Source organism: Cyprinus carpio, chromosome B11 (genome assembly GCF_018340385.1).
Source record: "Cyprinus carpio isolate SPL01 chromosome B11, ASM1834038v1, whole genome shotgun sequence".
Lineage (NCBI taxonomy): Eukaryota > Metazoa > Chordata > Actinopteri > Cypriniformes > Cyprinidae > Cyprinus > Cyprinus carpio.
This window is the reverse complement of record NC_056607.1, coordinates 15536413-15549200: the sequence shown is the minus strand read 5'-3', so window position 1 is coordinate 15549200 and position 12788 is coordinate 15536413. Positions and strand designations below refer to the sequence as shown.

The 12788-nt window shown below is 37.9% G+C and overlaps 1 protein-coding gene across 2 annotated transcripts; it reads left to right on the top strand.

Annotated features, from left to right (window-relative positions):
• Positions 1 to 113: 113 nt before the first annotated feature.
• On the top strand, positions 114 to 12611 carry LOC109098574 (importin-9-like). Of its 2 annotated transcripts, none has more exons than XM_042734143.1 (24): positions 114 to 447; positions 2409 to 2470; positions 2567 to 2653; positions 2744 to 2945; positions 3049 to 3137; positions 3244 to 3330; positions 4859 to 4978; positions 5061 to 5161; positions 5657 to 5715; positions 5804 to 5955; positions 6033 to 6131; positions 6211 to 6317; positions 6933 to 7072; positions 7170 to 7329; positions 8059 to 8285; positions 8377 to 8525; positions 8599 to 8727; positions 8822 to 9097; positions 9636 to 9802; positions 9890 to 10023; positions 10104 to 10223; positions 10321 to 10431; positions 11674 to 11750; positions 11837 to 12611. In XM_042734143.1, exons 1-24 carry the CDS (start codon positions 282 to 284, stop codon positions 11945 to 11947), a joined length of 3132 nt encoding a protein of 1043 aa, XP_042590077.1. In that variant the 5' UTR covers positions 114 to 281; the 3' UTR covers positions 11948 to 12611. The 2 variants fall into 2 exon arrangements, with proteins under 2 accessions (XP_042590077.1, XP_042590076.1); XM_042734142.1 differs by having other exon boundaries at positions 7167 to 7329.
• The last annotated feature ends 177 nt before the right edge of the window (positions 12612 to 12788 follow it).

Here is a 12788-nt window from a genome sequence, read left to right as displayed (position 1 = left end):
ATTTGTGGGCAACTCAATGTGTTTATTTGCATAAAGCAAATGCATAGGTCTGAGCATCAGGTGGCGACAAAGTGAAAAAGGCAGTTCAGTGAAGCTGTTCAACCTCCATTCCTCTGGATGGAGCCATTATGATCAAGAAAGCGCCAATGATTCACGAATGGCAACATTTCATCGTTTCATAGTCCCTCCCTAAACGTGCATTGGCGCGCTGTGTGTATCCTTCCGTCGGGTCCCCGGTCATATCTCTGTTAGCCTCAGCAGTCAGCAAGACTGGCAAAAATATGGCGGGTATGAACGCGTCGGGTCCCGGCCCGGTTTCGACTCTCGACCAGGTGGATAAAGGACTGAAGGAGACTCTTATAGACGCGCTGAACGCCATTCTGTCGCCGGTGCAAGAAGTACGTGCCGCGGCGGAGGAGCGCATTAAAGTGTTGGAAGTGACGGAGGGTAAGAACTGACGCGAGATGCTACCACAACATGCATGACACCATGTGAAGTACAGATTTTTACACATGGGCCTTCTTGGACAAACGCTTTTTAATGTCGGATGAACTGTGGCTGGTTTAAAGACGCTTGTCGACCGTGTTTAGCATTCATCTAGTCGCGGTGAATTTGTCAACACATTGGCTTGAATTGGTGGGGGGCAAAAGCATGTGCAGCCGAATCCAACATGTTCCCGCATTTTCATTTTATGGATGTGAAGTCATGTGAAAAGATTCTAAGTGAGAAGTTCGGTTCTGTATTCAGGTTCACCAACATGATGGTAATTTAGTGTAAGTTAAATAAATACGCGTCATCTTTGTGAGTTTATGTAAGTTTTCAGCGATAGTTTCAGGGAGAGTTCACCCCTCAAGAAATAAAACGTTCTGTCATTTAACGTTCCTCAAGCTCATGTGGTTCCAAGTCTTATTAACTTTCATTGCATTGTTTTTCAATTAAAGTGAATGCTTATTCAGAACAGTATGAGGATGAGTAAATGATGACACTTTTTGGGTGAGCTACCCCTTTTAAGAGACTGTTTCCAAAAGTTCAGTTTTTTTACATAATTCTTTTGTTTGTTTGTTTCTCGGACTTCTTTATGTGTCATGTGAATGAAATAATAACACAACTCCTCATCCTATTTTGCCTTCAAACTACAATGCCAAAGCAGAGATTTTGACTTGGGGTTTGGTTTCTTGGAGTGTCTATACTACGAAGTCTGAATAACCAACTTTCATCAAGGTTACATCACCCAGTATTTTTTAAAGTTAAGATATTAATTAGAGTTTTGTGGCTGTTTCGTCATCTTTTGGGAGGAAAAAGAGCAGAATCTTGTTTATGTGGCTAGATGTGAGTCAGTAGCTTTTGCCAAAGATAAAATGTGTAAGTTTAAGAATCGGTCATTGCAAAAGCCATATGATTTAACTACAGAAAGGAAAAAGTGAATTATTTTTGTATACATTATATGATATACATTTTATTATATTCTCTTCATATTGAAGTATGTTCTTAATTCATATTCTAAGAGTGAATTGTGCATTATTGTAGCAGAGCTGTTGTATTTTGTTATAGTTATGCTTTATTTATAGTTCCTTGATGATGTAATTGTGAAGTGTTATTACTATTTAAAATAACTGTTTTCTGTTTTCTCATATTTTAAAATACAGTTCCTTTTATGGCAAAGCTTATCAATGGCTTTGATCCTTCAGAAGTCATTCTAACGTGCTGATTTGGTGCTCAAGATGCTTTTTTTATTATTGTGAATGTTGAAAACAGTTTAAAATTTGCTTAAAATTTTTGTGGAAATCAGGATACTTTTTTGTTTTTTTTCCAAGATTCTTTGATTAAAAAGTTCAAAAGAACAGCATTTACTTGGAATAGAAATCTTTTTTGATTGTCACTTTTGATCAATTTAATGCATCCTTGTTGAATAAGAGTGTTTATTTCTTTTTTAAAAATGACCACAGATTTCTTGACCAGTTGTGTATTTGTGGGCCGACTGTACACTATATGTTTTTATGTTTAGAAAGAACACATGCCCACTTAAAGGTAGAAATGTCCTTGAAAATCAGTTGGTCAGTGTAACCCACTGGGTCGCTGGCTGTGGCCTCTCTTTCAGGGTTTTGGGTGTCAGCAGTAACATTGTCTTTTGGCCACCAGCCTCTCATTGAGCTAAATCCATGGATGATGAAAGATATGTCCGTGCTGTGTTGCTGTGAATCAAGCATACATTAGAAATGATTTTTTGAATGTACTCATCAGACTTGGCTTCTAATGCATTTGTGGTATCAGCTTGTTAACTTATTGTTAGTCAGACTGATTGTTGGTTGTGCTTGTAAACTAAACTAAACTATACCTATATTAATATATGAACAGTTTTGATTTGCTAGTGGTTGTTTGACTGTAATATTATTTCACCTGTTTTGTAGAGTTTGGAGTTCACCTCGCAGAGCTCACTGTCGACCCACACGGAGCACTTGCTATACGCCAAGTAAGACTTCATATCAAAGCATAAATTAACAGAAAAACAAGTATTTGGTTCTTACAGTAATATTTAATTAATTTGTTTGCTGAATGTCTCTTGTAGTTGGCCTCTGTGATTCTGAAGCAGTATGTTGAGACACACTGGTGCGCCCAGTCAGAGAAATACAGGCCCCCAGAGACGACTGAATGGGTAAGAACTGCATATTTTTGTCTGGATGTGACATTATCCTAGATGTGACGTTTAATGAGTAATTTGTTACCCATATCCCTTTCTGTTCAGGCCAAAGCTGCAATCCGTGAGCTCCTGCCAAGTGGCTTGCGGGAGGCCATCAGTAAGGTGCGCTCCAGCGTGGCCTATGCCCTGTCGGCTATTGCACACTGGGACTGGCCTGAAGCTTGGCCTGGGCTCTTCAAGCTCCTCATGGACATGCTGGCAAGTGGGGATGTTAACGCTGTACACGGCGCCATGAGGGTCCTCACAGGTAATCACTCAGTCAGAACATCTAGACCTCTCTTTCTCACAGTTGCAACAAGTGACAGTGTTTTTCACCATTACTAAGCAGCATATTATTATGTGTTTCACAGAATTTACCCGAGAGGTGACGGATGTACAGATGCCAGATGTTGCACCTGTCATTTTGCCTCAAATGTACAAGATTTTTACCATGGCAGAGGTATTATACTCACCTTAATAAAAACACAGTATAGTCCTTGCTTTTGAGACATTCATGTGTAATGTATATTATTGACAAAAACACCGTTGTGTTGTTACTGTTGCAGGTTTACAGTATTCGTACTCGATCCAGAGCAGTTGAGATCTTTACCACGTGTGCCAATCTCATCTGTGCAATTGATGAAGTAGCAAAGGTAAAGTTTCATTAAAATACTTTTGTTTATAGGTAAACAGGTAATACTTTGGACAGTACACACATTTAAAATGTTACTTACTTATAAAATGTATCAGGGTTTGCACAAAAATATTAAGCCGCACAACTGTTTTCAGCATTAATAATAAATTATCCCCCAGCAACAAACAAACAAACATAAACGAACTATTAATGAACAATCAACACACAATGAAGGATTAATAAATAACAGCTGAAAAATCAGCTTTGCCATCACAGAAATAGTTTTTTTATTATTATTATTAAAGGGTTAGTTCACACAAAAATGAAAATTAGACTGCGTTTTACTCACCCCGAGGCATCCTAGGTGTATATGACTTTCTTCTTTCAGACGAATCCAGTTGGAATTATATTAAAGATTTTCTTTGATCTTTCAAGCTCTGTCATTGCAGTCAGTGGGTGTTGCATTGCTCCAGTCCAAAAGACGTGAAATAAAAAGCGCCTTTCCATAAAAAAAAGTGTCTCATACAGCTCTGGGGGTCGAACATAGGCCTCCTGTAGCAAATCGATGCGTTTTTGTAAGAAAAATATCCATATTCAAAACATAATAATCACTTGAATCTAGCTTGCGCTCACTGTTGTAAACAGAAGCAGTTCTAGGTGTATGACGTATGAGGTCAGCTTTGCGCATGCGCCGTTCAGAAGTGACGCACGCGGAAACGCAGCGGAAAGATCAAAACAAAACAATGGTCACTAATTAGAAGTACAAAACGAGGATTTGTAAAGAAGAATGTCGGAGGATTTCAATATAAGCCAAGAGGAGACTGGTTCTTCTTTGCTAAAGTAAGGAAACTTTGCTTCTTTTGATCCTGTAAACAAACGTTGGTTTTCACAAGACTCACCGGCGCATGTGCAACGCTGACCTCATAAGTCATGCTCCCGGAACTGCTTCTGTGTACAACTGTTGGCACAAGCTAGATTCAAGTGATTATTACATTTTGAATATGGATATTTTTCTTACAAAAACGCATCAAGTCACTAAAGGAGGCCTTTGTTCAACCCCCCGGAGCCATGTGAGACACTTTTTTTTTTTTATGGAAGGGCGCTTTTTATTTCACTTCTTTTGGACTGAAGCAATGCAACACCCTCTGACTGCAATGATAGAGCTTGAAAGATCAAAGACTATTTTTAATATAACTCCGACTGGATTCGTCTGAAAGAAGAAAGTCGTATACACCTAGGTGAGTAAAACGCAGCCTAATTTTCATTTTTGGGTGAACTAACCCTTTAACAGTCATTTTAAACTGCATTAATATTTTTCAGTATTACTGTATTTTATCATAAAATAAATGCAGCGTTGGTTAGTAAAGAGACTTCTTTTAAAAACATGTATTAACTCAAAGATTTTGAACTGTATTTGTATACATTTTTAATTCAACATTGTATAAATTAACCTAAATGAATAAATGTAGTGGAAATTATGACTTCATAATTTACAGTAAACTTTAAATGGGCTACTGACATTTTAATACAATTATGTTTGATTTTAGGGTGCTGCCAACACTCTGATCTTCCCGGTGGTGCAGCAGTTCACTGAGGCCTTCATACAGGCGCTGCAGATTCCAGATGGACCCACTTCAGATAGTGGCCTGAAGATGGAAGTGCTAAAGGTGACTAGCTGTTGTATTGTGCAGAAAAAAACTTTTTTCCCTAGTGATGTGAATGTAATTATCAGTTGTTTTCCCTTCATAGGCAGTGACAGCTCTTGTGAAGAACTTCCCCAAACCCATGGTGTCCTCCATGCAACAGATTCTACCTATTGTATGGAACACCTTGACAGAAAGCGCCTCTTTATATCCATTCATTCATTGAAAGCTTTTACCACTTGTTTAAACTATCGCCATTAATGGAAATGTTCACCCAAAGATGAAAATTGACTTATGCTCAAGCCATCCGAAAGATGTAGATGAGTTTGTATATATATATCGTAACAGATTTTGTGCATTACATCACATGCACACCAATGAATCCACTCCAGTGAATGGGTGCTGTCAGAATGAGAGTCCAGACAGCTTATAAAAACATCCACTCGGCTACAGTCCATTATTTAACGTCTTATAAAGTTAAAAGCTGTGTTTATAATAAACATCCATCAAGACATTTTTAACTTATAACTGTTCAGTTATAATATGAGTCCATTGCCTTCTTCATCTTAGAAGGTCTGAGGGCGAGGAAGTTTCCATTTTTGGGTAAACTATTCCATTAATATCTCAGACCTATTTGTTGTTTTTGTCAGTGTCAGTAATTTCAGTAAAACATTAAAGTATTTTTTTTAACCAATCATGTACTTATGTGAGAACTGAGGTCAACTACACAGAAGAAGTAGATGATCCTGTTGACTCTGATGGTGTGTGGCACTAGATTTTTGCAAGAATTGATCAAAGCTTTTCAGATTGGTTTTGTAAGCATTGAGCTTTGTTAATTCATTGTCGCAGGTGAGGTCCTTGGCTTTGAGAACCTCGTCTTCAGCATCTTTGAGTTTGTCCACACACTGCTGGAGAACAAGAAGTTCAAGAGCACAGTGAAGAAAGCTCTACCAGAGCTCATATATTACATCATCCTCTACATGCAGATCACGGAGGATCAGGTTTGTGGGCGGGATGAGTGTGTGTCGTGTCTTTTTTTTATAAAGCTTTTATCATAACATTCTCATCCATCTCACAGATCAAGGTATGGACAGCCAATCCGCAACAGTTTGTTGAGGATGAGGATGATGATACATTCTCTTATTCGGTCCGGATATCAGCACAGGATCTGTTGCTGGTGAGAGCACAGAAAGTTTGTTTGTAGATGTTGAAATATTTTCCCTCTCTTATGTTTAATGCATCCTTTTGTCCATCAGGCTGTTGCTGCCGAGTTTCAGAACGAGAGCGCTGCTGCTTTGGCGGCGGCAGCAACACGGCACCTTCAGGAGGCAGAGCAAGCCAAGAACACAGGCAGTGAACACTGGTAAAGAGAGAAAACATCCTTTCTCTCAATTAAACTTTTTTTTTTCAATGTGTTGCTTTACATCAGGGTTTTCCACATGGGGAGCTGCAGAGGCTTTGTGAGTTGGTGAAAAGCTAATAATTTAAATAAAAAAGTGGTTGCACAATTAATTGACATAAAACTGAAACCGAAACTTTACACATTTGCACAATTTCCAACAGCGTTCACCAGAATTGCAGCTTGATGGTTTGAATTTTTGAAAGTAAAGAAATTAATACTTAAAAAGTATCTTGCAGCCTATAATCATCAAATGGATTTTTTTTTTACCAGGCAATTTTACAACAGTAATATATCTTCATTTTTATAGTCAGTTAAAACATTATAATAATAAGCCTCATATATGTGAGGTCCTATGTATAAATAAGTTTATACAATAAGTATACATTTTGTCCAATTGCATGTCATGTGACCATAAGCCAATGTCAGAGAACCATAAACATGCAAATGTGTTGTTAAATTGTTGAAGACTTTATCTCTGGTGGTACTTCAAGTAAATATGATATGTCTAAGGGGTTCGGCAGACAAAAAAGTTTGGTAACCGCTGCCTTATATTAGTATCTCTCTATGTATATGCAGGTGGAAGGTGCATGAGGCTTGTATGCTGTCCCTGGGCTCAGTCAAGACCATCATCACTGAAAATGTAAAGAACGGTCGTGTGCAGTTCGATATGCATGGATTCCTTGCCAGTGTCATCCTTGCAGACCTCAATTTACCAGGTAACTTTATTCTTTATTTTCATTTTGATCCTACATCTGTATTTGGCCTGACTGTAGACCTGAGGATTTGATCCCCATGTTATTCAATTCCCAGCAGCCTCTCCATTCCTCTTGGGTCGGGCCTTATGGGCAGCCAGTCGCTTTACTGCAGCGATGTCCCCAGAACTCATACAGCAGTTCCTTCAGGCCACTGTGAGTGGTCTGCATGAGAGCCAGCCACCCTCGGTCCGCATCTCTGCTGTGAGAGCCATCTGGGGGTAGGACTTTCTCCAGCTATATAATGGGTAACACTTTATTTTAAGGTGTCTTTGTTACACATGTTACATGTACTTACTTACTATTGTAATAACAATAAAGTATGCATAATTACATGTAAATAACCCTAATCCTAACCCTTACTATATAGTTATATATGTTATATATATATATAGTTATATATATGGATGCATTAAATTGATCTAAAATGACAGTAGTGACGTTTACATATATATATAATTAATATTACTCAGTACTTAAATGTGTAAGTACACTGTAACAAAGACACCTTGAAATAAAGTTTAACCAAATAATGTATAATGTAATATACTGTTTGTAAAAAGTATGTAAAAATGTATTTGCCATGATTATACACTTTCAAATGTGATACTGCGGCTTGGGCTACTTCTAAGCAGGAATCTTATTTGGTTCTACACCTTGTAGGGATGAAAACCTGAAAAATAAATCTTGAGAAATAAATACATATGTGGTTTAAACTGAATAATTAACACAATTTAATTATTTTATATTCAGTATTCAATAACTCTGTGATTCATTGTCCTTTTTTAAATAATAAAGCAAGGATGCATTAAATTGATCTAAAATGACAGTAGTGACGTTTACTAAAGTACAGTAAAGATTTCTATTTCAAATTAATGTTATCAAAGAATCTTGAGAAAAATAACATGATCTCCACAAATACATGATTTCTCTGTATATCTGTTTCACAGGTACTGTGATCAACTCAAGCTGTCCGAGAGCACTCACGTCCTGCAGCCCTTCCTGCCCAGTGTCTTGGAAGGGCTAGTGCAGCTCGCAGCTCAGTTCAGCTCTGAAGTTCTTACTTTAGTCATGGAGACCCTCTGTATTGTTTGCACCGTGGATCCAGCTTTCACCACGAGTGCTGAGAACAAGATCTGCCCACTCACTATTGCCGTCTTCCTTAAGTATAGTTATGGTAAGATCATTTTAAAGACAACAGCTAGGATTTTCTGTAATTTATAAGATTACCTGTGGCTTATCATGTTCTCTTTTCGTTTTTTTGTTAGATCCTGTTGTAGCTTCTTTAGCGCAGGACGTCTTCAAGGAGCTTGCCCAGATTGAAGCCTGTCAAGGACCCATGCAAATGCGCCTCATTCCTACTCTTGTTAGCATTATGCAGGCACCGCCTGATAAAATCCCATCTGGCCTTTGTGCTGTAAGTTACACTTCTCAATTTGTTCTACTGCTTACTGTATTCTGTAAGTAATACGTATTTTTTGTTGTTACAGACATCCATAGATATCCTAACTACGGTTGTTCGTAACACTAAACCTCCGTTGTCTGACATGCTTGTGTGCCAAGCTTTTCCTGCAGTGGCCCAGTGCACCCTCCGCACAGATGATAACACCACAATACAGGTGACATTCTCCTAGAAATAAATGTGATATGTCTTTTCAGAGTCCTTGTGTCAGTTGATATTTGACTCTCATCATCACTGATTTTTTTTTTTAGAATGGTGGTGAATGCTTGAGGGCCTATGTGTCTGTGGCGCTGGAGCAGATTGCCCAGTGGCAAGATGAGCAAGGCCACAGTGGCCTGTGGTATGTCATGCAGGTTGTCAGTCAGCTCCTGGACCCCCGCACGTCTGAGTTCACCGCTGCTTTTGTAGGTCGCCTGGTGTCCACTCTCATTGCCCGGGCTGGCACTCAGTTGGCTGACCAGCTGGACCAAATACTGCGTGCTATTCTCAGCAAGATGCAGCAGGCCGAGACCCTCAGTGTGATGCAGGTAGAGTTGAATTAATAACAGAATTTTGGCCTAGGTACAGTACCACAGGGGCGATATAAAACTGATACCTTGGGGTTTTCAAACTAAGGACTGAGGGCCACAAGGGGGTGCTGGGTGTCTGTGGAAAATTTGAGAGAACCAAAATATTTGTACAAAATGCTTTTTTAGGGTTATCACTGATAATGTAAACTTTAAATGTCAATTAAATGTTTAATGCAGTAATTTTAACACTTACTGATTTTGGCATTATTACTGTTTCGCATTTTTAATTAATTTTTTCAGTTCAGAACGTTCAGTTTCATATAAGCCATGAAAACAAAATGTGGGAAATGTTAGATACCACAGTGCTGAGATATTACTGCAGATGTGTGATGTAGCACAGGTAAAGAAATAACACGTAATAAGCTAATAATAATAACTTAAACTTTTTTTTTGCTTGTTGAACATTAATTTTTTTGTACGACAGATAAGTCTGAATTGTGCTGTAGCTGCTGGCTCAAATGAGATATGAAATACATTCTCGCTCTTAATTTTACAGTCCCTGATCATGGTTTTCGCCCACCTGGTCCATTCCCAATTGGAGCCTCTGCTGGAATTCCTATGCAGTCTTCCAGGTCCCACAGGCAAACCTGCCCTAGAGTTTGTCATGGCTGAGTGGATGAGTCGCCAACATCTGTTTTACGGCCAGTATGAAGGCAAAGTCAGGTGAGGGTTTCCAATCTCGTCTGCATTGTGTTTGAAGAAATTGCACAGCTTCCATTTGAAATAACACTGTAATGGCTCTGTCCACAGTGCTGTTGCCTTGTGTAAACTTCTCCAGCATGGTCTGAATACAAATGACAAACGCCTCCAAGATATAGTCGTCAAAGGAGATGAAATATTTAATCCGGACGAGGGAATCTGTACACGTTCCAAGTCAGCCAAGAGTAAGTTAATCTCTAAACTGCCAAATGAATGATTAATAATTGTTATTGTCTCCGGTATCTGACTGAACGGTTTCTCTCAGACCCACAGCGGTGGACCAACATTCCTTTGCTGGTAAAGATCTTTAAACTCATCGTCAATGAACTGTCTTCCGTGGTGGAGGCTAATGCAAATAGAGCAAATCCTGCAGATTGGAGCCAAGGTACTTGTGTTGGTTTAACTGTTTACCTTCAGTATTAGTATTGATTGATGATGTTGAAGTGTGGAGCATTCTTAAGTTTTGAACGTTTGTTTTGCAGACTCTGGTGGAATGTGGGATGATCTGGATGCGGATGAAGATGATGATGATGAGGAAGATGAAGGATTAGCAGGACAGCTACTGTCTGATCTCATTGCCTCCAACAAATATGGTGAAGACCCATAATACTAAAACAGGGTTAAATTTGCATTTGTCCATTCTAATGTGACATGCATTTGGCATCCAGAGTGACCTATATATAATTGCACATTTTATTAGTTCACACATTCCCAGGGAATCGAACCTTTGTTCTAAGCGTTGTTAAAAAGGGTCCGTGTACTTCTGCATCCAATCATTTTTCGTTTTTTAACCCAGAATTAAATACTGAAAATGCGATTTCTTGTTTTGTGGTTCAAACACTGATAAATAGAATAAACAGACACAAACTAATTTTTATGTATATTTATATTTTAATAATTTCTAGCTTTTTTAGCATCTCTGTAAAGTACACCATAAGTGCAATTTCTAGCTTTTTTAGCATCTCTGTAAAGTACACCATAAGTGCCCTCTCGTGCTGCTGTCATGGCTACCGGTACCCTTATGAAAACCTTTGGCTTCATTATTTTTATGATCTTGATCATTTTTTTACTCCTAAAAACATACTCATTACATATTTCTTTGCAATTAACTGTATCCAGAGACGATTCTGTGGGAGCTAAAAAGGAAAAAAAAAAAAAAAAAGAATACACTCAAAACACACATTCCAAAAAACCCAATTTTTAATTGTGTGTTTGAACTCAGAATTTTTCTGCCACTGACATTTTCTATTGATTTCTTGAATGCACACTCTATTGATTTCAATGCAATGTGTATTAAGTGTTTTCAGTGTGACGATCGCTATAGGCTTAAGCCATTCAGAATTTGAATAAGTTTTGTTTAGCTTTTCAATTATTAATTGTTTCAAGGGGAGTGCTCTTTGCTATAGGCTTAAGCCATTCAGAATTTGAATAAGTTTTGTTTTTCATGATGCTAAGAGGATGTGACCGCTTGCATCCTGCAAAGTTTCGGGACCAAAAAGTTTGTCAAGTGTTATTTTTGTATTATTTATTTACTATTGCAGTTTTTATTAAGATTTAGAATTAGATTTAGATATATAAATACATTATTTATTTATTTTCAGGTTTCTTTTTAATTTACTTTAAATTTTAGTACCGCAGCTTTATTTCAATTAACAAAAATGTTTTAATAATGTAATGTTTTTGTGGTGGGCAGAATTTTTTTTAATGTTAGGATTTATTAGTAAAGCAAAATGACAAAAACATGAGTAAAACAGTGAAGTGCACAATGCTTTCCATATTCACCACCTTGTCTTTACTAAAAATAATCTATAATGATTATTGTAATTTCCCTGTAGACGATGATTATTATGAGGATGATGATGAGGAGGATCCAGACGCTCTGAAGGACCCCATTTATCAAATTGACCTTCAGGTAAGTTATTTGGCATTGTCTCTGAAATATTACTGTAACCATACTTCGTATCTTCACTGCTCCTGTCTCCATGTTTTTTTCCATAGGCGTACCTGACAGATTTCCTTACCCAGTTTGCTCAGCAGCCTTGCTATAGCATGTTTACAAGCCACTTGAATGAAGTAGAGAGAAGAGTCTTGCAGTCCATCGGTATATGACCTGTATCCCCCACCCAACATTGGCTCCTTGTCCTTTGTTTCCGTCTTTACCACTCAGTCATCTTTTCTTCAAACTTAAACATTCGAGTGGACTCGTAATGCCTTTCAGACAACGCTCTTGATCCACAACCCAAAAGAGGACTTAAAGGTTTACGTGCCTCTCCCTGTGTTTTATTAAGGGAAGGAATGGACATAGATTCCTGGGGAAGTTATAAGAGCAGCAGGACTGTGTGGGTACATTTGAATCGGATGTCAAAACACTACTGTGCTTTGATAGACCTGTCTAGTATGATGGAAAAAAAAATTTACAAAGGGACTGGTAACGGTAAAGAAATGATTTAAAAGTGTCATCTATCCATTTGTACCTTCTCACTTTACTAAATCACGGTGGTTACAACATCTGTCTGTGGAGGACGGAAAAAGACTTCTGACAGATGATGAATCTACACTTTGAAAAGAAGTTGGAACTGTTGGCGGCCTTATTAAAGTTATCTATGTTGTTTGTCATTATGTTGTCTCATGAGCATGATCTTTATGGCTACACTGTTGGGTGAGCATGAAGAATAATATAGTGTTACCATAGTGATCCTACAATCTTATTAGCAGCATTGTCTCCATTGAGGTATGAGGAAAATTTCATAATAAAAGGCCTGTTATATTTTAAGTGTCTACATTCAAAATTAAGTTTTTGGAGATTTAGAAATCTGTTTGAAAGGTGTTTTTTTTTTGCTGATTTGATTATGCACATGTAAATAGCTATATTGATTTTATGTATTACATATAGGATATATTTATTATGCTACTAAGCACTGTTTTGATAAGAAATGTGGCCTCGGTTTTG